This window comes from Myxocyprinus asiaticus, chromosome 17 (genome assembly GCF_019703515.2).
Source record: "Myxocyprinus asiaticus isolate MX2 ecotype Aquarium Trade chromosome 17, UBuf_Myxa_2, whole genome shotgun sequence".
Lineage (NCBI taxonomy): Eukaryota > Metazoa > Chordata > Actinopteri > Cypriniformes > Catostomidae > Myxocyprinus > Myxocyprinus asiaticus.
Genome location: NC_059360.1, coordinates 26,052,451 through 26,077,792, shown reverse-complemented (window position 1 = coordinate 26,077,792; position 25,342 = coordinate 26,052,451). Strand labels below are relative to the sequence as shown.

Sequence of the window (25,342 nt, the reverse complement as noted above, 5' to 3'; positions counted from 1 at the left end):
ATAGACCAGGGGGTTTTCATGCATTATAAAGTTTCTCTTCAGAAAGGAACTTTGTCTCCGTTTACGCAATGCATTGGGTTTATTGCAGGTCAAATCAAAATATGCGAGGAAAAAAAATAAAAATAATGGAAGATAAACACTTAAGATTAGTGAGTAACATTTGTTTGGTTTATTAACTGAATATTAATGAAATATTATTGCATTTTATCAGCTTTCAGTCATCTTGTCCAGGGCCAGTAATGGTGCAAGTATTTGGTTCTTGTTTGTCTCCACAATGTGTCCATTCAGGATCATTTCATCTAAGATAATGTGTACTTTATCCAATTTGAACATGATCTGATTTTAAATTTAAGGAATGAAACACGAGCACACAATAGTCACTAATGCTACAATTTGTTAATGTCATTACGAGCAACAAAAGAAAACAAACTGCAGCCAAGTTTGGCCAATAATACTTGTGTTATTTAACTATACATTATTTCACTGTTAAAGGATACATCCGGTTCACATTGTCAAGAAAAGGCAGATCAGTTAATCATTAGGGAATTTTAAATGTTAATATCTGATTTTATACAGTATACATGTACTTACCACGCGACTGAAATACTTGTCAAACACTTCGACAAAGTTGTGTACAAGCTCATAAATTGAGAGTAATAGAGAAAGAATGGTGGAAAGTGTTTGTTAAATTGTAGCATTTGAACAAAAGATCTTAACGCAGACTTTAATACTACTGATGCCTGATTATGCCAGTATTATGAACATATTACCAATAACGTAACCTCATTGTCAGTTATGCCAACAACAATGAAAAGAGCTGCATATTGACGATATACCAGTTTGTAGTCCTTATACTCCACAAACGAACACTGAGGAAGAAGAGATACAAGAAACAGTTTGACTTGTATATCACAACAGATTCTGAAGGGATAAGTTAAGGGAGAGAGAGATTTTAAGTGGAAAACTTATTTCAGAATTAGCCAGTGATAGAAAGCTATATGGTCAACCATTAAACTGAAAGTGGATGGGAAATAAAATTGACCTCTTCCTTCCTCCGGGATAGACATTCCCTGACCACGTCAGCTTCAAGAGCTGCCCTCTTCTTAATGTCCACTGTCTCATAATACTTAGACAGGTGAATCTCCCCTTGTTTGTTGACCATCAGCAGGAACTTGATCATAGTTAATGGCCACCACTAGAAAGTAAAGGATTAGTCATTAGTAAACTGAGAGGTTACTAATAAGCATAGTTTTATAGTTATTTCATTACCAATTATTTTTAAAACACATGATGCAATTTCACAATCCCCTTACAAAAAGTTTATGGTAACCACATCTTCAAACAAAACACCATACCTCCCACAACTGTTAATACTTCAGCTGTGCAGCGGTGCCTAATATCAAGATATCACAAATTGTATTGTACTAAGTACAAATTTAGGATCTTTTTGTGGAAACTATGGTAAATTTTTCTAGAGTATGACCACAACATATTAAAAAAGTCCACAGCATTAAAACTGTTAAATTACACACACACACACAGAGAGAGAGAAGATAATGAATTATCACATGAGATCACTTACATTAAATGAAAGATAATTTTTCAGACATTTTAACTATGATTTTCCTTGACTAACCATAATATTCTTTTGCACTCCAAACTGCTATTGGTTGATTCTCACGTAACTTGTCAAGGAAATGTCATGGTCATATTTAACCCTAAATCAATACAAATAAAGAAATAATATTCCACATAAAGAAAATGAAACCTATAATTAGGACCATTTATTTTATTTTGCATTGTGGCATTATTTTCAGGACACATAAAGAAATAGTCTGTGTTCAAAATAAGTTAAACTCAATCGACAGCATAATGTTGATTACTACAGAAATTAATTTCCACTCATCCCTCTTTTTCCTTAAAAAAGCACAAATCTGGGTTACAGTGTGGTACTTTCAATGTAAATGAATGGGGCCAATTTTTGGAGGGTTCAAATGCAGAATTGTGAAGCTTATGATTTTATAAAAAGCACTTGCATTAATTTGTCTGATACACTTATGAGCTGTGAAGTTGTTTAAATCATAGTTTTTGCAGTCATTTTAGGGTTTACAGCATTATGTCATAATGGCAACGAAATTGTAAAATTGGCTATAACTTTACACAGAAAATGTTAGTAAGTGATTTTATCACACTAAAATCATGTTAACATGCATATTGTTTATGTCTTGTGGATATACTTTTAAAACAGTGAGTATTTTAACGTTTACAGATTGGCCCCATTCACTTCCATTGTAAGTGCCTCACTGTAAACCAGATTTTTGCTTTTTATAGAAAAGGAGGTACAAGTCGAAATTCATTTTTGTGGTAATCAATATTATGCCACAAATGCTGTCGATTGAGCTTAACTTGTATTGAACCCAGAATATTCCTTTAAACACATTTTAGGCTACCCACAATTCTCATTACTGTAATGCGTTAATATTTTAATGTGGTAACCGTTTTATAAAAGCAGTAAGGCACTCAAGGCTGTGCCATATTGTGAATATAATCACGGCTAAAGGGCATTGTTAGGTACGACGCGACGCAAAGTGGACTATATTCACAATATAGCACAGCCCTCGTACCTTCTTGCTTAAAGGTGCACTCAGTAACTTTTGTTTTTGTGTCATCTTGGACTTACACTGACACCCAGTGTCTTGGATGCAGCATCATTTAATTTAATAGTTTTCAGTTTCAGATGCCATTGTAGAAAGTTTTTTATTCACAGTCAGCCATAATTACTTAAAAACAATTAATTACTTTAATCAATGAGTGAAAGTGTCAAATAACAGGACTGTTAATGAGATTAAGGGAGTAGTATTTGGCTGGTCACATGATTCTAACATGGCAGCCCCCATGTGAGGACCCTCTCCATGTAGAATACAACAGCATTTATAAGGTTACTGACATGACTGGAGTCTTCGTTTTAATGTGAGTGATCATGGTTTTCTACATATATTGCAAACATTTTTGAAAAACTTTTTTAATGAGGAAAAATGACTTTCATTACCATAACAGAGGTAATTTTTATTTTATTTAATTTTTTTTTTTACTATATAAATTTTTTTTAAATGCTGTTGAACAATGATTTTTATTATTATTATTTTTAAATAAACTTAAATAAAATGTAATAGCCTACCATGAGGGTAATGTATAAATACTAATTAATTTATAATTTTCCTCATTGCTGTAATAATGATTATCATATGTTTCTTTTGACTTTGAAGTAAAATAGCACCAGGACATTTTCTTGACAGGTTTCGTGAAAATCCCCCTAATTTTCGACGACACATTATTATATTTTAAAACTCGTACACCATTACTGACACATACACACACATGCCCTGTGTCTGCCGAAGTAGATGATCGGGACAGAGGCAGGGTTGGGTGAAGGCGTCCCATCATGCAGCGCGCGGCAGTTCTCCCTCCCTCCCTCCCTCCCTCACTCACCCACCCCCGCAGACAGGAGACTCACATCCAGGGATCGGACTATAATGGCGGCCGGCAAATCCGTGCGCTGACACGAAACCCAAAACACCGTACCAGCCCGCTCAGGTGCCAGACTATTTCGTGGGGTGGGGGGCAGGGCGACATCGGATCGCGACACGAACTGCGAATAAAGGCGGATTGAGGGGAAACAATTGGCGACTTCTAGCAGGACTTTCCTATTTTTAAATATGGATGAACAGCCCGGCGGAGGAGGAGGAGGAATGGCCGCCCAGCGACAGCAGCAGCAACCCGCACCGCAGCAGGGCAACAACAGCATGAATCCCCAGATCGCCAGCGCAGGAGGAGCACCGATGGTCCAGCAACAGCAGGACGAGATGCCCAGGCCCCAACAATACACCATCCCGGGGATTTTACACTACATTCAACACGAGTGGGCCCGTTTTGAAATGGAGAGGGCGCACTGGGAAGTGGAGAGGGCCGAACTCCAGGTATTAACCCACACATCTGCTGACACACTGAGCTTTTAACTAGTCTGAAACCCCATGTGGGGGAACCTAAACGCCTTAAAACAACTTAAAAAAAGCAAATGTATTCTTTAGTAACTGAGCAAAATACTACAGATCTTCCGAGCTTCCTGTCCACACCATCTATACTGTTAGCGACGCGATAAACCAGAGCGCTGCCATTAAAACAAACGAAGCTGTCTACACGGCAAACGGGCGATTTAGAACAACGTGAATGTTTCTGTTACAATCAATGAAGCTGTCCCGTTCTAGTGTGACGCGTCTAGTGTAGATGGGGTGTTTTAGCCTGTCTGAATGGGGCTAAGCTAATATGACATCGCTTTACTTACGGTGTTTAGAGACACTTGGTACGATCGATTAAGATTATCTTACCCATGAATATAGGAGCAGATTTGATAGTCGTCGATGCGTTGTTGTTGCGGGTCTATCGTGCCACGAGAAAGCATCTGTCAATGAAAGCCAGCAGACTTTGTCAACTGTTCTCTTGTTCTGCCATTTTGCTTGGGATAATATGGCGTCCGTATGGGTCTCTACTTTTATTGATCCATCCTACTAGCACACTTACTTTCACACTCCATCTGTAATGTATAGTTTTTTGGGGGCTGAATGTGACATAAAGTGCACACTAAAGTATGATCAGCTAAATGCATAAGAAGTAAATGAGGCAGTGCTCTCATTAGCTTTGAGTGCTATTCGCAGCTAGTCTAAGATGTGTTAGCCCGATGCTGTTGCTCTAGTTGTTTGCCCTTTATTTTGCCCCATTGGGTTACCATCATATTTCCCTCTTATGAATCATTCACCCTCTACAGCCAGATCAAATGAGAAAAGTTGTGCAGATAGACCCTTGATTACGAGATTTTGTTGTTGTCTTTCATTGTTTTTCCTTCAGCTCAGTCTAGGTACAGGGATAGTGTCTATATTTCTGGATGACATAATCTGTAGGATTGAAATAACCAATAAAACAATCAATTACTAAATTATTTTTATCCTGGCTGAGGTGAAGCAAACTAAAGCAAACGTTTTACAAAAGTGTCAAATGAATACCCAGAGTTAAATAAATACAAGTTAAGTTTAATCGACAGCATTTGTGGCATAATGTTCATTACCACACAAACAATTTCGACATTCCCCGTTTTCTTTTTCTTTTTTTTTCATTCTTTTTTATCCCCTTTTCTCCCAATTTGGAATGCCCAAATCCCACTACTTAGTAGGTCCTCGTGGTGGCGCGGTTAATCACCTCAATCAGGGTGGCGGAGGACAAGTCTCAGTTGCCTCCGCTTCTGAGACATCAGTCTGCACATCACGTGGCTTGTTGTGCATGACACTGCGGAGACTCGCAGCATGTGGAGGCTCATGCTACTCTCCGCGATCCGCGCACAACTTACCACATGACCCATTGAGAGCGAGAACCACTAATCGCAACCACGAGGATGTTACCCCATGTGACTGTTCCTTCCCTAGCAGCCGGGCCAATTTGGTTGCTTAGGAGACCTGGCTGGAGTCACTCAGCACACCCTGGATTCAAACTCACGACTCCAGGGGTGGTAGTCAGCGTCAATACTTGCTGAGCTACCCAGCCACCCCCCCCCCCCCCTCGTTTTGTTTTGTTTTTTTAAAGGCAAAAATCAAGAGTACAGTGAGGTAACAATGGAAGTGAATACGCTTTCAAAAGTGACGTAAAGAATATATGTGTTAACATCATTTTAATGTGATAAAATTGTTTGTCAAACTAAATTTGGCAACTGTTGCCATGACAAGAACTCCTAAATGACTAAAACCCTTTAATGACTAAAAACGGCAATTTAATCAACTTCACAGCTCAAATATTACACAAGTTTTGGATCCACTTTATATAAGGTGTATTTAACTTTTATGTACTAAAGCATTTGATACAATGTATTTATTGTGTACATATGTGTTGTTGCATTGTACTTACATTTAAAGTACCTGCATTTAATTACATCTGTAGTTACACTGTTAAACTTACCCTTAAACCTGCCCCAATCCATAACCTAACCCTACCCCAATCCTTACCCTAAACACTGAAGGCTTATTTATACTTACTGTGTGAACAGGCTTCGCTAAGTTCATCTACAAATAATGACGAAATGCAGTGAAGTTTTTGTTCTGCCAGTGTTTTAGTTTGGTGAGATTTCTCCTGTTCGCGTTCATCTCTGAAATTCTTGACCTAGGAGAACTCGGTTGGTTGAAGAACATTGATGATTTCTTAACTTCTCGTGGGTGTGGTTTGGACATGATTTTTTTAACATTTATTTATTATTTACAATTGTGCGTGCCAGCCGAGGAGTTGTTACCTAGGTTTACTGTTGTTAAAATTGATAACTTTGAAGCCCGTTTCTCAGAGACAGCTTACCTGTTGTGTCGTCCACCAGAGAGTTGACAGCCTACCATGACGTCACCCTCAAGAAACTAATTGAAAATGATGTTGGCAAAGTATTAAAGCCGGCTTCATTTGCCTAGGGTACTTTTGTTCTTCCAGGAGAAAAAATGTTCGTCGTCTTCCATAGTATAATTCAGGTTTAACCATAACCCCTACTCCTAAACCTTCCCATACATCAACCTCAGTTGCAGCAAATGTGAATCTTGTGAGAAAATTATTTGTGTACCAGCTGCATGGTGAAGAGAGACACTTAAACACCTGTTACATTTCTCATCATCTCCATATCTTTAGTGTTCCATCCAGGGGCTCTGAGCAAACATGCCCCTTAAATTCAAAATATGTGGGCAAAAAGAATTCCCCCGCAAAGAGTTCCTGTTGTTTAACTAATAATATCTGATATAGCTCGAAATACATATATCACGATCTTCATTTGAATTTTCGCTGAACATAATTTGTTTCGTGTCGTCCGTTGTGCAGAGTCAGTGGCGGATGCTTGCGCCATAAACGTGCACAAATGGGCGCTCGCTTCTCACGCTCCCCAGCAGTTCGGTGTCGTGCTCACGCGCTAAATTATGTGACCGTTCAGTCCTTTTGTTCAAAATATACTGTCCTAGTAAGTAACACTGTCCCTCCCTGTGCTTTAGTCTACTTACCTGCCCATTGGTTCATCTCACTTATACACCTGTCTGTCTGAAAAGCCTCCTCAACAGCTAGAAGCCAAAAGTGCGGGAGGGATGGATGGATGTTGTATATTTATTAAATTAATCAGGTCTGAGAGAACACAAAATATCATGTAACCATATGCTTCAGTGTACTTAATAATAATAATTACAAAAATATCTGGATAAATAGCCTTCGTGTTAAATAAAACATTATTAATGATACAATAATAATTTTACATTAACCACTTTTAGTGTATGAATCACATCTCTGACTAATTTTCATTGTGAAATGTTTATTTTTGCTTTTTTTATTTTTTATTTTTTTATCAATTGGCATGAAGAAGTTGCTACGTTTTTTAAGCTCCTCATTCCAAATCTGGAGAAATGCTGCCATCTACTCTGTGTCGGTGCATTTGTAGGCTATGTTAATTTAATAGACAAAATATTTGGAAATATGTGCATGAAAAAAAACCATTTCGTTTCAGTAACAATACACATATGCAATGTATAGCTCATGCAATTTTGTAATTATTGAAACATGCCATTTTTCAAATTGAATTAATTATAACATAAAAGGATGACAGGGTCATTTTATAAGGTTAGAATAGATAAAAACAAAAAAGGTAAAAAATGCCCCTGGAAATCAAATATTGCCCCTTAATGGAAAAGTTGATTTCTGACCCTGGTTCCATCTGATGTATACAGCAATTGAGAAAAGTATTGTAGCATTTGACAGTGGAGGCATTCTAGCAGGTAACAGTGTTAAAATAAATAAATAAATGCTTTAATTTCAAGGCAACAGTGCTCTATTTTGGGTGTAAATTACAAAAGCCATTTGTCCAGTTATGCGTATTCAAGTTGGTTTTGATAGCCATACCTTTTCCAGCAGCAAATAATGTAGGTCCTTACTCTTTACTTGTGTTATCATGACATTTAAATCTCTACGCCACTCTTATTAATGGGTGGAGCTGTCATTTATTTCAGTCTAGCTGAGATGAGGGTAGTTATTTAGCTTTTGTGAATGAGGAAAGGAGCTGCAAATATAAAAATGGCACAGTGTTAATTTGGGCTGGGCGATAGGACAGTGTAATCAGATATCGACAATGTCTTACAAAGATCCCGATGTCGATTGCAAACAAACGATGATCGACAATATCGTGAAATGGCAAAACCATGGATCTGAGAAGTCGCCAAATATATTAAACAATGGCCAGGGTGTGAAACTAGCACCCGCCAAATGCGACAAGGCTGAATCCAGTTCACGAGCTCCTCGTCTAAATCTATTTCATGCGTGGGTAATTTTGCTCATCTACCCACAACAGGTGGGCGACACATGACAAGAAATGCCATTAGTCACAAAGACACGCGCTTGAAGAAACCAACGTTATTATATTTTTAAGAACAGACAAAAGACAAGCCGCCAATGCCCGTGCCTGATTCGCTGTTTGTTCAGAGGCGTGGAGCATGAGTCATGTTGAACAAGCACATGTAAAGAGTTTTCACTACTTTTTTTTTTCATTCGTCTGAAAATTGTTTGCAAGAATGATGTCATCTGTGAGATTGCTGCAAATTATCTCTGATCATCTCAGGAGGTGCTGTGACTTTAGTTCGCTTTATTTCCACGTGGTTAACGTGCATTGTTAATGCAACTCTGCAGGTTCAGTAATATATATCTTTCTGTTAAAGAAACAAAGACGAAAGTGATTAAATCATAAAGTAATATGACACGTTCACCTTCAACCTAAAATTGAGTTTTCTTTTGTTTAGGCAGCATTAACTGTAGGCTATTACCAAAACGCAATACAAACACAAATTCGATAAGAACACACATTTGGCAGCATTATTTTGGGAACACAAGGGGATTTATTAGGCTTATTCATTTTGATTATTATTGTCTTTACATTTATAGTTGTCTTTAGTTCTTGATCTGTTGGCTAGTAGTAATTTTGCACCTAGTGTTGTTGACGGATGCTTGCGTGATGGCAAATAGAGCCATTGGAGGTGGCTGTATAAGGTTTATTGGTCACTTCTTTATTTTAGTTTGCCAGTCCTCCAAGACATGCTTGCAGAGATGTCTAGAACAGTCACATCGGAAATGGGGCTGATTAGCATTACCTGGGTTAGTTCAGGGTTTATAGGTCATGGTAGCACTATCTTCAGAGTCATGGTTCATTACACCTCTCCAGCCATCCAGCCATCAGGGATAAAAGGTCTGTGTGGGTTTTAGCCTATAACACATTGTAACTTAATTGACTGTGTATGTAGCATTTGTATCCATGTCTTTGGTGAGGATATTCATTCCATGAAGTGTTATCACAGTCGTAATTCAGCAATAATGTAGAAGAGGCTGTGCTATTTATGAAATGTCATAGCTGAAATGCAAATTTTAAGGCTGATTTCAAATCAGTTGTAAAATATGACAACAATGGTATCATAAATTGTGCTGTTCTAGCTCTGATCACGCCAAATAACACTACTTTTCAGGCTGATTCGGCTAATGCGCAGACACGTTCTCCATGAAATCTGACAGGTGATACCTCTATCAAAAAAATGATTGCCTATTTTTACTGTAAGGCGGGACTTCGATTACTAGAGCTTCCATATTTAGGGTTACAGTTTTATCCATTCATAAATATACCAGTGACCTGTTTCATCCTGTACTGTATCTGTATCTGACTGTTAAACAGTAAACACATAAACAGTAACAGAACTTTATTCTATAGGTGCTGCGCATTGATAGAGTAGCTAGGTGAACAGGTGTGTTGCATCATAGCTGTTACTATATTATGTATTTTAGTATGACTTGAACGCTGTATTGTATTTGTTTATATAGGAATTGAGATGTTTTATGATGTGGAATTGGTGTGTTGTAATGGTATCTAGATTTACCAGAGCATTTTTAAATCAACTAACCATTTTGTAACTAAATTCCGCGTTCTTAAAAACCTTGTTTTGCTTAGTTGAGATTGTGTTCATTTATAATATATAAAAGTTTAGCAGGGCCCTATGAATTTTTTTTTTTTTTTCATATTCAGTGTTTTCTGTTTAATTTTTTCTTAATTCAGTTTTTTAAAGTTTAATTAAATGATTAAAAATGCAAATTAATTTAATTAAAATTAATTCATAGAATTTTAATAAAATGACAGAATTATTTTTCAACATACCATTTAATAATTTTTATCAAATGAAGTGCTTCTATACAGATCCTCACAGCACAATCCAAAACACAGTAATGGAGTTATTTTTTCCGTCAAATACAGTGCTGCACAGCAGAGCATCACAGTATTAATGAAAGCATTGATTGTTCGAAACTTTTATGTAGTACAACAGCAGTCTTGCTTGTGAGATAGTGCTCAAATATAATGTAATTATTAATTAATAATTTTTATTATTATTATTTATTACTACATTGAATAATACATTTTACTCTACAGTAGTAGTCATTTTTGTCGCAATTTCTTAAATTTCACACGTCTAGTTAAATTGAGCTTTTATTTTGGTGGAAAACTGAATGAAGCAATTCGAGTTTCTATGTTTTTGATGACAGCTTCACACTTCCGGATAAGCAGTTTGCCATATGACTTAATTGTGCTTATTAACCGCAAATGCTGCAATTGAATTGCTTAAATATATAGTCTGCATGTGCTGCACACTTCAAGCTTGATTCGCACTCTGCTGTCTGTAAACTATTACAAACACAGAGCACACGTGATGCTTATGATGAGGTGGTACCAGTGTATGAGCGGCCGGCACACACATTCCCTTTAAAGCATGATGGCACATTCAGACTGTATATTTATTTAATTAAATATCAGCCTTCTTTTGTTTAATCATCACACTAGGACATTTCATGTTTTTAAACAGATTTATTAAGCATTAATAAATACATTTTATCCAAAATATGTCAAATTCTGTGACATTCCACGTTTAATAGTTAATTCCGTATTTATTACTGGATTCCGCGATTCCGTTCGTGTTTTCCACATCGTGGAAATCATAGGGCCCTAGTTATGCTTGAAATTGTTTCGAATGTTTCACATTTTTGTATGTCACTTTTTTCTTCTGTAGCCTCAAAGTAAAATATTTTGTTTGGAATGTTTTTTTTCTGAAAGTGCATTTATTTAGGACTTTGCTTCCCATTTGCATCTTACTATTATTGAACCCATAAGGTCCCTTCATTGCACTGTTTTTCTCACACGGCAGTCAAAGTATTTTTAGTGTCAGTGTTCAGTTCGCACAGCTGAGATGCTGTTTTCACAATCTTTAAAGCAGAGTCTTACTCAGGGCTGTGAGGAGCCAGCTGTTCCTGACCATATGTGTAAAAGCCGTCCTCACACTCTGATGACACAAGCAGTCCTGTGTTTTAATACAGCAGTATTCTTTTGCATTACCTGCCAGCACTTTGAACTCCTCAAGAAACATGAGAGGATTAGAGTGAAATTGCAAAAAACAAATGTAGATCTAGTCAAGTTAGTTCAGCAGTTTTTGATTGTCTTCGCATAATTGATGTTTTCTCCTATGACAGACTGAACTTAAGCCAAGCACACACTACAAAACTTACAGTCGGCGCCCTGCGACTCACAGTCTAGTTTTCTGTTGTGTTGGTGCAAACACTAGAGTTCTGCCACCCGACCCAGACCCGATGGGACCGAGAACCCGACGGGTTTCGGGCTGGGTTCAGGTCAGTTTTTCAAGAACGACTTTGGCTCGGGTTCGGGTTTGGGTTTGTAATTAATAAAAAAATAAACAGGCTTACTGAACTTGTTTCGCGCTCTCACTCACAGACACGCGTGAACGGATGAGTTAGGGGCCGTTCACACCAAACTTATTTTTGTATGCGTCTGTTATGTGTTTTCCCATTTTACACACGCTGGACAAATGTCTTTGACATTTGCACCGTATCTTGCTTTTTCTTCAGCTTCTCGCGCAGGACCGGCATATTTTAAACACCATGTCAAGTTAAAAAGAATTTCAAATTTTCAAAAATGCTTGTTGAGACACCTGCACTCTGTTTCATTCTTTGCACTGCGTCTAGATTGTTTTTAGCGCTGTTATCACAAAGATTCAACATTCTAAAGAAGTTCAGGCTGCATAGAGGGGACTGTTGCGTTGTTTCATATTATTCCAGATTGCTCTGCACCAAGTGAAGTTTCCGCAAATAAACGGGAAAGCAATGCTTTTTTCCTTTCTGCTGTAGTGTACTAAGGGGCTGCCATGCCTTGTTAAAATTGTATGTTTGCTGTTTCAATACTGTTACGAATGTTGCCTATATGCTTACATAAAATACAGCCTATAGCAACAGTACTTGCTAGGAGAAGAAATTAGATAGTAAGCAATTTCGGGTCGGGTTTGGGCTTAAAATTTGACAGTATTGTTCAGGGTTGGGCCACACTGTCTCGGGTACGGGTCGGGTTCAGGTTTCATTTTAAGGCCCGTGCAGACACACCATTTGTCTCCTATTGAGGATGGGAGTGTGTCAAGCACAACAACTCGCTCACTCACACTTGCAATAAATATGGCTAGACATCAGTATGTGAAAAAGAGTTTTGGGGCACTTTGATTTTATCAGTCATTGGACAAAAGTATGAACGTAAGAAAAGTGAAGATGATAGAACAGTTTGCAAATCAAAGATTCTGATATTTTGTTAAAACTTTTGAGAATAAAGTGAAAGCAGGTATTGTCACCAAAACCAGGACTGCTTAGAGAATAGAGGTGTAAAAAAAATATTGTATCGTATGATACAGTGCTCTCGATTCAGTAGCAATAGCAAAACATTCTCCTCTTGTGAGGAACTACTTTCTTCCACCACAGATTCAGTATATTGTTTTTATACAGCCCGAGCCTCCGTTGTTAGTTCGAAGACATCACTTTAGAACTAGCAACGGAGGATGTGGGCGCTTGGGGTGATGATGTGGGATTTCCACGTATGATTAAAATACTCAAGCAGTATTATCACAATATCCCTTCTCGTATGCATTTTAATAGCAAAGTTATTGCTTTTATAGTGATGTACAGCTTCCTAATATTGAATATATATGAATTTGAAGTGCACTTTATGTTGATGCATGTAGGTATTAAGTTAAAATGTTGATTTAGTAATTTAGAGAAAATATTTGGTTTTTTTTAGTTAAGGACCCTGACGAAAATGAACTATGGTTTTACTATAGTAATATTGTAGTAACCATGACTGCTATTACCATGGGTTTCTGTGCAGAAATCATGGTTTTATAACAGTAATACTGTAGTTTCTATATAGTAACCATGATTTTACTATATTTTGCTGTATGCATGACAGTAACCATGTTTATATTGTGGTCACTATGATTTTACTACAAATGCCATGGTTAAACTTTGGTTACTGTTGTAAAACAATGATTGTTATTTAAGGGCAAACCTGTTGAAGTGTTTACCAAATAGATTATTCTGTGGATTTGGCAGTAATATTTATTTCTGAACAAAGCAAATACCAAACCGTACTGACACTGTGACCCTAAAACTGTGATACAAACCGAACCGTGAGAAATTTGAACAGTTACACCCCTAGTATTAAACAGCATTTGAACAGATACACCAGTGTGTAAATTAATGTAAACACATTCATGTAAATAAATTAATCAAAAACAGTGGTGAACAACAGTATTTAACTAAACATTCAGCAACAAAAAATAAGAAGTGAAATAATGCGTAGGGTATTCTGCATGAAACTCAAATGAATCGTCCTTTAATATGGTTCATGTACATGAATATTTCAAACAAACCGATTCACTCAAATTAATCGAACTTCCCAATGCTTCAAATGAGAGGGAGATGGTTTAGGAAAGCTTCATATATATGAATCGTCCAAACAAACCGATTCATTGAAATTAATCGGACTTTCTAAAGATTCATTTGAAAGAGCGGTTTATGAGAGCACGTTTGATCAGTCTTCTTGAATAGTGTACACATCAACAAGTGCTCATGTGGGTGAAAGCGTGGAAAAAAAATTAAAAATTTCGGGACACTTTGTGATTTGAATTTTATTTTTCCTGGACAGATGGCCAAAAATCAGGATGATCCCAAAAAACATGGATGGCTGATAACTCGACATGAGTGCTCTTTATAGCACACACAGATGTACACACATGTGAAAGTTTGAAAGGAGCCAAGAAACAGTGATTGGGTACCAAATTGAGTCTGTAAGGCACCCAGTTTTCCATTCATCATCACCAATGAATAAAGCAAAATATGGTAAAAAACACCTACTGTAATCATCCACAGCCTCTTAGAAGAGTCCTCCATTGTTCCTCTTATTATATGGCTTATATACAGTGTTGAATACATTTACTACACAGCTGGGGTAAACTTTGGAAGTGTGTTTCATCAAAGTTTAGTCTCTGGTTTAACTCAAACCAGCCCATCTGGCACCAACAATCATGCCACGGTCCAAATCACTGAGATAAAATTTTATCCCCATTCTGATGGTTGATGTGAACATTAACTGAAGCTTCTGACCCGTATCTGCCTGATTTTATGGACTGCACTGCTGCCCCATGATTGGCTGATTAGATAATTGCACGAATGATTGTTGGTGCCAGATGGGCTGATTTGAGTATTTCTGTATCTGCTGATCTCCTGGGATTTTCACACACAACAGTCTCTAGAGTTTACTCAGAATGGTGCAAAAAACAAAAAATATCCAGTGAGCGGCAGTTCTGTGGATGGAAATGCCTGTTGATGAGAGAGATCAACAAAGAATGGCCAGACTGGTTCGAACTGACAAAGTCTACGTTAACTCCGTTAACCGCTCTGTACTATTGTGGTGAGAAGAATAGCATCCCAGAATGCTCTTCTGAGACTCTGATGTACTTATCCTCTTGTTTAGTTGTACATCTGGCCTTCCATATCTTTTTCTGTCCTTGTTAGATCTAGTTGTCCTTTGTCTTTGAAGACTGTAGTGTACACCTTTGTGTGAAATCTTCAGTTTTTTGGCAATTTCAAGCATTTTATAGCCTTTATTCCTCAAAACAATGATTGACTGACGAGTTTCTAGAGAAAGCTGTTTCTTTTTTGCCATATTGACGTTGACATGCCAGTCTATTGCATACTGTGGCAACTCAAAAACAAACACAAAGAAAACAAAACAAAAGTTAAGCTTCATTTAATTAACTAAATAACTTTCAACTGTGTTTGATATAATGGCAAGTGATTTTCTAGTACCAAATTAGCAATTTAGCATGATTATTCAAGGATAAGGTGTTGGAGTGATGGCTGCTGGAAATGGGGCCTGTCTAGATTTGATCAAAAATGACTTTTTCAAATAGTGATGGTGCTGTTTTTTACATCAGTAAAGTCCTGACTATACTTTGTGATCAGTTGAATGCCACTTTGGTGAATTAAAGTACAAATTTCCTTCTGAAACAGCAAAATCTGTACATTATTCCAAACTTTTGGCAATCTGTGTGTGTGTGTATGTGTATGTGTTTTTATATATATATATATATATATACACACACACACACACACACACACACACACACACACACACACAGTTGAAGTCAGAAGTTTACATACACCTTAGCCAAATACATTTAAACTCAGTTTTTCATATTTCCTAACATTTAATCATAGAAAACATTACCTGTCTTAGGTCAATTAGGATCGCTACTTTATTTTAAGAATGTGATATGTCAGGATAATAGTAGAGAGAATGATTTTTTTTCAGCTTTTATTTCTTTTATCACATTCCCAGTAGGTAAGAAATTTACATACACTTTGTTAGTATTTGCTATCATTGCCTTTATATTGTTTAACTTGGGTCAAATGTTTTGGGTAGCCTTCTACAAGCTTCTCACAATTAGTTGCTGGAATATTGGCCCATTCCTCCAGACAGAACTGGTGTAACTGAGTCAGGTCAGGTCAAGTCAAGTCATCTTTATTTGTTTAACAACACACATCGTTTCAAAGCAGCTTTACAGAAGTTCATGCATTAACAGAAAATGAAACTGTAATATCTATAATGTCTTAGATCATCATTGTGTAGTTTGAAAAAATGCTATTGTGAATTGTGTTTAAAAATAAGTAGTTAAATAATTATTGTATTTAGGAACCCAGTAAGCAAGCCGAAGGCGACTGTGACAAGGAACACAAAACTCCATAAGATGTTGGTTAATGGAGAAAAATGACCTTGGGAGAAACTAGGCTCATTGTGGGGCCAGTTCCCCTCTGGCTTACATTATGAATATAATGCCAATATTGCTTAATTATGTATAGTGCAAGTCATGGTTTATAATTATTAAACTAAGTAAGTGTTGAGGGTCAGTGTTTAAACAAAGATTTTGTATGAACTGTAAGATTAATGACTAATGACTTTGAAGTCCATCCTGGATAAACTGCAGAAGTTCACATAGATGCAATTGTCCTTGTTAGTTTGCTGATGAAGGCTTTTGTTGGCAATTAATTGATAGTCTATGTATTCCATTTAAGAGTGTAGTCCATCATTAGACCGAGGTGATGCAGGCAGAGATCAGTGAGGTGCATCGCAGTTCAACCGGCCGGTAATTCTGGTGAGGTCTATCCTAAGTCTAAGGTTCAGGCAATGGCGTATGATTTATCCCATGTCTTATGGTTGGAGTTGGCATTCGTTCATCCTCTGAAGTCCATCGTAATAGACTGAAGTGATGTTTGGCTGGCACCGGCTGCATTTAGTAAGGTTTCTAGGCCTTTTTCAGTTCTGCCCACAAAGGTCAGGGCTTTGTGATGGCCACTGCAATACCTTGACTTTGTTTGTCATTTAGCCATTTTGCAACACCTTTGGAGGTATGCTTGGGGTCATTGTCCATTTGGAAGAACCATTTGCGACCGAGCTTTAACCTCATGGCTGATGTCTTGAGATATATATATATATATATATATATAATATTCAATATGTCCACATCATTTTCCTGCCCCATAATGCCATCTATTTTGTGAAGTGCACCAGTCCCTGCTGCAGCAAAGCACCCCCACAACATGATGCTGCCACCCCCATGCTTCACGGTTGGGATGGTGTTCTTCGGCTTGCAAGCCTCACCCTTTTATCTAGGAGACAGCATGTGTCTCCTTCCTGAGTGGTATGATGGCTTCGTGGTCCCATGGTGTTTATACTTGCGTACTATTGTTTACAGATGAAAGTGGTACCTTCAGTCATTTGGAAATTGCTCCCAAGGATGAACCAGACTTGTGGAATTTTTTTTCTGAGGTCTTGGCTGATTTCTTTTGATTTTCCCATGATGTCAAGCAAAGAGGCACTGAGTTTGAAGGTAGGCCTTAAAATACATCCACAGGTTCACCTCCAATTCAGTACACCTCCTATCAGAAGCTAATTGTCTAAAGGCTTGACATCATTTTCTGGAATTTTACAAGCTGCTTAAAGGCACAGTTAACTTAGTGTATGTAAACTTCTGACCCACTGGAATTGTGATATAGTCAATTAAAAGTGAAACAATCTGTCTGTAAACAATTTTTGGAAAAATTACTCGTGTCATGCACAAAGTAGATGTCCCAAACGACTTGCCAAATCTATAGTTTGCTAATATTAAATCTCTGGAGTGGTTAAAATATGAGTTTTAATGACTTCAACACACACATATATATATATATATATATATATATATATATATATATATATATATATATATATATATATATATATATATATATCACACACACACACACACAGTTTTGGAAAAAATTAAGAGACCACTACAAAATTATCAGTTTCTCTGGAATGACTATTTATAGGTATGTGTTTGAGTAAAATGAAAATTTTGTTTTATTCTATAAACTACTGACAATATTTCTCCCCAAATCCAAATAAAAATATTGTCATTTAGAGCAGTGTTTCTAAACTGGAGGGCCGCAGGTCTATTCTGAATGGGACAGCAGGGAAAGAACAATGATTTTTCGGCAGCCGCCTAAGTAATAGAGATTATTTAATGATAACATAATATATAATGAAGAGATTTAATGATAAGCTCACATTCAGCTAAAGGCTTCTCATTTGCACTGCAATATTTTCGCGGTGCGATAAGCTTTCGCACGAGTGTAACGTTACCAGCTCGCTCTAATGATCTCTTCTGCTCTCTGACTCGCGTGTGCAACAGCCAGTCTTCCCTCGATATTGCGGCACGCAGACCTTAAAACTGATGTTTTAAACTGACCCATTTCAATTCTAGTAAGACTTTTCTAGTTTAAAGCGTCACAGAGGAAGTCAAGTCAAACCCATCAAACAGTAGGCAGCTCCAACATGCTAAACAGCACTGATGAGGAAAAGAGCAACACTGTGTTATGCGCTAAAAATAAAATAAAATCATCAGACATCATCACCTTTTACAAAGTTTAAAAGTAACTGTTATATTTTGACAAAATGTTATAGTTTCATATGAAATAATCTATAGGTAGAATCTATTAGACCTAATTTTTATATCAACAGTGGACATCAACAACAAAAATATCACTTGATGCATGCCCTTTTTCTTGATAACCATGAACAAAACTATGCAAGATAAATGGAAATGTGACCCAGGATACATTAAATACAGGTTATGTTTTTACTATAGTGGGTCGCTACTTGACTTCCAATGTAAAATCTGGGTCCCGAAGCAAAAGCAGTTGAGAACCACTGATTTAGGGCATTTATATGCAGAAAATGACTACTGGTCAAAATAACAAAAAATAAGCAGTATTTTCAGACCTCAAATAATGCAAAGAAAACAAGTTCATATTCATTTTTAAACACAATACTAATGTTTTAACTTGGGATGAGTTCAGAAATCAATATTTGGTGGAATAACCCTGATTTTCAGTCACAGCTTTCATGCGTCTTGGCATGCTGTCTACCAGTCTTTCACATTGCTGTTGGGTGACTTTATGCCACTCCTGGCACAAAAATTCAAGCAGCTCAGCTTTGTTTGATGGCTTGTGGCCATCCGTCGTCTTCTTAATCACATTACAGAGGTTTTCAGTGGGGTTCAGGTCTGGAGATTGGGGTGGCCATGACAGGGTCTTGATCCGGTGGTCCTCCATCCACACCTTGATTGACCTTGCTGTGTGGCATGGAGCATTGTCCTGCTGGAAAATCCAATCCTCAGAGTTGGGGAACATTGTCAGAGCAGAAGAAAGCAAGTTTTCTTCCAGGATAACCTTGGACGTGGCTTGATTCATACGTCCTTCACAAAGACGAATCTGTTCGATTCCAGCCTTGCTGAAGCACCCCCAGATCATGACCGATCTGCCACCAACTTTCATAGTGGGTGCGAGACACAGTGGCTTGTAGGCCTCTCCAGGATTCAGTCTAACCCAGAGGTTCCCAAACTTTTTCCTACAAAGGTCCAAAAATTAAACTTGATTAAGGGCCGTCGGCCAAAAGAGAACATTGCATTATAACAAACTTAGGGCATGAAATTAATTTCTGAAAATGATCCAATGATCTCTTCATTGCATAATGTGCATTGTTACTGCATTTTTTCTTTCTCATTCACATATTTCCAAATATTTTGGCTATTAAATTAACAGCCTACAAAACAAATACACCGACACAGAGGAGTAGATGGCAGCATTTCTCCAGATTTGGAAAGAGGAGCTTATAAAAAAACATAGCAACTCCTTCAAGCCAATTTAATAAAACAATGAACAGTAGTCAGAGATATGATTCATGACATTTATTTTGCCCAGAGCCTCCGTTAATTTCCGACCCTGGATGGAGCTAGAGATGGAGATAAGAGATGTAACAGGTGTTTAAGTGTCTCTCTTCATCATGCAGCTGGTATATTACACAAAGCATTTTTGCTATTTTTGCCTTTCTTGCAAATGTGCTGCATTATGACTAATGAGGGAGCGCCAAGGCACACGCACTTGCAATGTTAACAGCTTTGTTGATTATAAAAAGAAACAATAGTTTTATCGCGTTGCTCGTTTACGGGGACCCAGTATAACGCCATTTGCATGTTGAATTAACAGGTTTAGAAAGGTTTATACATCTGTAACATCTTAAGTTCAGTAACACCATGACAGAGCACTTCCTCACTGCGTGCACTTACACTTCTGACACTGCTGACAGCTGCACGAGAAAGACAGAGCAGATTTACTCACGCAGCTTCTGGATTGATACAAAAACAAGTTTATTGATTTGATTTGTTCATCTCTATCTATTGGTTTACTAATTCGCAGCTGCACTATAAAGTGAATAAAAGTATGCGGGAATTTCCCGCATTATGAACGTGGAAATTGTGGCAATTATAAAAATTGTGCGCAATACCCGCAATCCTTCGACGAATTTTATATTAAAATATTAAAGTTGCCTTGGTTCCCCTCCTTTCTGATTTCATTATACAAAAAACATTACTCTGCAATCTGCTAAATTAATGCAATGAAAAGTTGCGTCAATGGCATTTTTTTTCCACTCTTGTCATATCTGTCAAGGTAGGCCAAATCAAAGGTCATCACAGGCCAACTTTGGCCCGCAGGCCTAGTTTGTGCATCTGTGGTCTATCCATTAGACAACGAGGTGTTGGGCAAAGCTGAAAATAGGACTCATCGGAGAAGATGACCTTGCTCCAATCTATGGTCCAGTCCTTATGGTCTTTTACAAACCTCAGCCTGGCTATTCTTTGCTTTTCATTGATGAAGGGCATTTTCTAGCTTTGCATGGCTTCAGTCCTGCCCCTTGGAGCCTGTTTCGAAACATCCTCGCCATGCACTTCACCCCAGCTGCCATTTGCCATTCTTTTTGTAGGTCACTTGATGTCATCCTACGGTTGTTGTTGTGTTGTTGTATACGGTGTGTATACACACACACACACACACACACACACACACACACCGATCAGCCACAACATTAAAAACCACCTGCCTAATATTGTGTAGGTCCCCCTTGTGCCGGCAAAACAGTGCCATCCCGCATCTCAGAATAGCATTCTAAGATTCTATTCTTCTCACCACAATTGTACAGAGTGGTTATCTGAGTTACCGTAGACTTTGTCAGTTCAAACCAGTCTGGCCATTATCTGTTGACCTCTCTTGTCAACAAGGCATTTCCGTCCACAACTGCCGCTCACTGAATGTTTTTTGTTTTTGGCACCATTCTGAGTAAATTCTAGAGACTGTTGTGCGTGAAAATCCCAGGAAATCAGCAGATACAGAAATACTCAAACCAGCCCGTTTGGCACCAACAATCATTCATGCGAATATCTAATCAGCCAATCATGTGGCAGCAGTGTATAAAATCATGCAGATTCGGGTCAGGAGCTTCAGTTAATGTTCACATCAACCATCAGAATGGGGAAAAATTTTATCTCAGTGATTTGGACCATGTCATAATTGTTGGTGATTACCAACCTTTTTTTACTAAAACATTTTTCTTTATGAATGAACAAGGTGTGCAAAAACTACTTCATTTATTTTTTGGAAACCAGATGAACATTGCATCAGACTCAATTATTACTGTGGAACCCAGTCAAGTTTATTATTATAATATAATTCTGAATCATTATTATATTCAGGGTAAGATTTAAAAAAAATAAATTAATATATTTCTGTCCTATTTAATTCACCATAAGTTGTGTTTATTTCACCTTCACCAGGAGCTATTATTATGAAACGGGAAGTGCAATGTTTGTTTAACAGTTATAAGTTTAGCATCTTGTGAACTGCTGTCAAACTCAACTTATTGTTCTGCGTTTGTAGATTTATACAATAACTTTATAGTGGTTAATATTGTTTGGAATTTTGCGAATGCTTGAACGTGCAGTACTTCCCAATGCAGGTGAACTATGCTACAAACACGAGCCCCCGCGTGAGCACACAGATCAGTGCGTTGCCGGTTCATTCTGAAGCGCACACAGACCGTGTTTATCTGTCTGTAATCGCAGCCTTTGGCAGTTAAATAAATCATATCACCATTTTGATGTTATTTTGATTAATTATACAGCCCTGAAGAATCGTGAAACTTAATGGCCAAATAAAAGGCTCATTAAAATTATCACGATATACACAATATTCATCGCATTGATATCGTGGGTATTTGATGTATCGCCCGGCCCTTTGTATTGCCACTGTTTTTAAACAAAGTCGACATACTGACTCTCCTCTCTCATTCGGCTTAAAGCCAAAGTTTTCCCACACCGGAGCTGTGGAATGCGGCTTTGAAACCAAGTCCATTTGGACTTATTCTTCCAAACTTTCTGGCTGGAATTATGCAGCTGTCGGGAAAAATGCCCATTAAAACACCTATTAGCCTCAAGTAACATGTAATCTTCATCTGTCGCTGTCTGCTGTCTGCTGTGTGTGTGTGTGTGTGTGTGTGTGTGTGTGTGTGTGTGTGTGTGCGCGTGTGTGGAGCTGCCTGAGTCACTTAGGAATTTGTGCAGATCCGTTCCAGTCAGGTTATAAACATGAGCGCGCCGAAGATTATGTCTGAATTATAAATTTCATATTCAGAGCATGTATAATATATACAATGCCATTCTAAAATTACCTTTTAAAAGACAAGACTTGAGTTTCTATCCTTTTTCTCTCTCCCTTTCTGGTGATGAAGCATACAGTCTCTCTTTGGCTTTGTAAGGCAGTGTTTTATGTTACTGCTGAACAACAAACACATTTGACCTGTAATATTTTCATTAATATTTTCATTCATTTCATATGGCAAAGGCTTTAAAGAAGATATCATTGTGGGAGAAATGTATATTGCCATTGAAAGTGGTACTTACTAAGTTCAGCACTATTTTACATTCAGTGGAAAGTTTTCATTCATATTAGACATTTTAAATATTATCAGCCGATTCAATAGCCGGCTATTGGCCTGTTTTCCCACCTTAGTTATTGGTTTTGGCAAAACCCACTATCGATCGACCTCTAATTTCAACTTCGTTATTTTTACGATGGCGCGCCGGAAAACCCTGTAGGCCTTACACCGATCAGCCACAACATTATAACCACCTGCCCAATTTTGTGTAGGTCCCCCTCGTGCCACCAAAACAGCTCTGACCCTTCGAGGCATGGACTCCACAAGACCTCTGAAGGTGTCGTGTGGTATCTGGCACCAAGATGTTAGCAGCAGATCCTTTAAGTCCTGTAAGTTGCGAGGTGGGGCCTCCATGGATTGGACTTGTTGGTCCAGCTATATGCTTTATCGGATTGAGATCTGGGGAATTTGGAGGCCAAGTCAACACCTTGAACTCTTTGTCATGTTCCTCAAACCATTCCTGAACAATTTTTTGCAGTGTGCATTATCCTGCTGAAAGAGGCCACTGCAATCAGGGAATACCATCGCCATGAAGGGGTGTACATGGTCTGCAACAATCTTTAGGTAGGTGGTATGTGTCAAAGTAACATCCACTTGAATGCCAGGTCCCGAGGTTTCCCAGCAGAACATTGCCCAAAGCATCACACTGTCTCCACCGGCCTCCTTTCTTCCCATAGTGCATCCTGCTACCATCTTTTAATCAGGTAAATGACGCACACTCACCCGGCCGTCCACATGACGGGGGCAGTGGTGGCTCAGCGGTTAAGGCTCTGGGTTACTGATCAGAAGATTGGGGGTTCAAGCCCCAGCACTGCCAAGATGCCACTGTTGGGCCCTTGAGCAAGGCCCTTGACCCTATCTGCTCCAGGGGCACCTTTTCATGGCTGACCCTGCACTCTGACCCTAGCTTAGCTGGGATATGTGGGAAAAAAAAAAAGAATTTCACTGTATATGTGCAAACGTATAATGTGTGATAAATAAATAAAATTATAATTAATTATAAAATTATAAATTATAATTAATTATAATTAATTATTATACATGAGCTAAAAGAAAACGTGATTCATTAGACCAGGCCACCTTCTTCCATTGCTCCATGGTCCAGTTCTGATGCTCACGTGCCCATTGTAGGCGCTTTCGGCGGTGGACGGGGTCATCATGGGCACTCTGACCAGTCTGCGACTACGGAGCACCATATGCAGCAAGCTGAGATGCACTGTGTGTTCTGACACCTTTCTATCATGGCCATCATTACGTTTTTCAGCAATTTGTGCTACAGTAGCTCTTCTGTGGGATCAGACCAGATGGGCTAGCCTTCGCTCCCCACGCGCATTAATGAGCATTGGGTGCCCATGACCCTGTCTCCGGTTCACCGGTTGTTCTTCCTTGGACCACTTTTGGTAGGTACTAACTACTGCATATTGGGAACACCTCACAAGACCTGCCATTTTGGAAATGTTCTGACCCAGTTGTTAGCCATCACAATTCGGCTCTTGTCAGCGTCACTCAGATTCTTACGCTTGCCCATTTTTCCTGCTTCAAACACATGAAATTCAAGAACTGACTGTTCACTTGATGCATAATATATCCCACCCCTTGACAGGTGCTATTATAACGAGATAATAAATGTTATTCACTTCACCTGTCAGTGGTTTTAATGTTGTGGCTGATCAGTGTAAATCCCGGTAACTTTCGCACAATGTAAAGGAAACCAAAAAGGTAGTTTACATGACTTTGAGATTTCAGTTTTCATCATCTTATATTTTTGAACAAGCCATCGTTTTATCCTTTCCATGATCATACATACGGTGAAAACGCGTTGGAATTTGTGTGTCTCTAAGCTGCTTTATGTTTGGAGCGTGAGTAGCATTTGGCCAACAAACATGCTTGCTGCGGTCTGGTTATCAACTGTGGTCAATTCTGACAAGTGACTCCGATCTCACCACCGTCTTCTGCGTAAAGTCAGCTCTCATATCTGGGCCAGGAACTGCCGTCACGCCCGTGTGTGATTTGAAAATTCTCCGCTGTAATGCAAGCTCATGCATGAGATTGCAGTGATTGGATTGAAGTATTCCTTCACATGAATAATGTGGAGAAATTCTCAGAATCGAATGACGTATTGGTATACTCTAATACCAACCACAACTTAGAGTTTTCACATATATCTTATATTTTAAGACGTTTAGAAATTTCAAACAAAAACAAAAATGAAAAAATAACCACTTTACCCTTTACAATAAACACAATGAGTGGTATAATTGTTTTTTAACAATTATATATGTTTTTGCTCTGATTGATCAGCTCCTGAACAAATATCTCCTGATTAAATGACATTAACAATAGTAGCACCTGTAGAGTTCAAAACATGCACTCTTCTTCCGTTTTCCTTTCATGTCTTGCCCGCATGAGAGAGCGTGTTCCCCTTATTAAACTTTAAGCAGCAACAAGTGAAAAATGAACTATTAATACAATCATCTAACTAAATGAAAAGGCAGGGAAGGAAATTAT

At 38.1% G+C, this 25,342-nt stretch overlaps 2 protein-coding genes across 3 annotated transcripts in view; one reads left to right on the top strand and one right to left on the bottom strand.

The window, feature by feature from the left end:
- Positions 1–2: 2 nt before the first annotated feature.
- Positions 3–4,600, bottom strand: LOC127454951 (AP-4 complex subunit sigma-1-like). The gene is made up of 5 exons (XM_051722492.1): positions 4,386–4,600; positions 1,016–1,195; positions 771–869; positions 592–651; positions 3–336 (listed from the first exon to the last, which is right to left on the bottom strand). Exons 2-5 carry the CDS (start codon positions 1,178–1,180, stop codon positions 208–210), a joined length of 453 nt encoding a protein of 150 aa, XP_051578452.1. The 5' UTR covers positions 1,181–1,195; positions 4,386–4,600; the 3' UTR covers positions 3–207.
- Positions 3,505–25,342, top strand: part of LOC127454811 (striatin-3-like) — a 44,102-nt gene continuing 22,264 nt past the window's right edge. For both annotated transcript variants that reach the window (XM_051722247.1, XM_051722246.1), the window contains exon 1: positions 3,505–3,977. In XM_051722247.1, the coding sequence (XP_051578207.1) occupies positions 3,717–3,977 (261 nt within the window). In that variant the 5' untranslated portion in view covers positions 3,505–3,716. The remainder of the gene's footprint in view (positions 3,978–25,342) is intronic.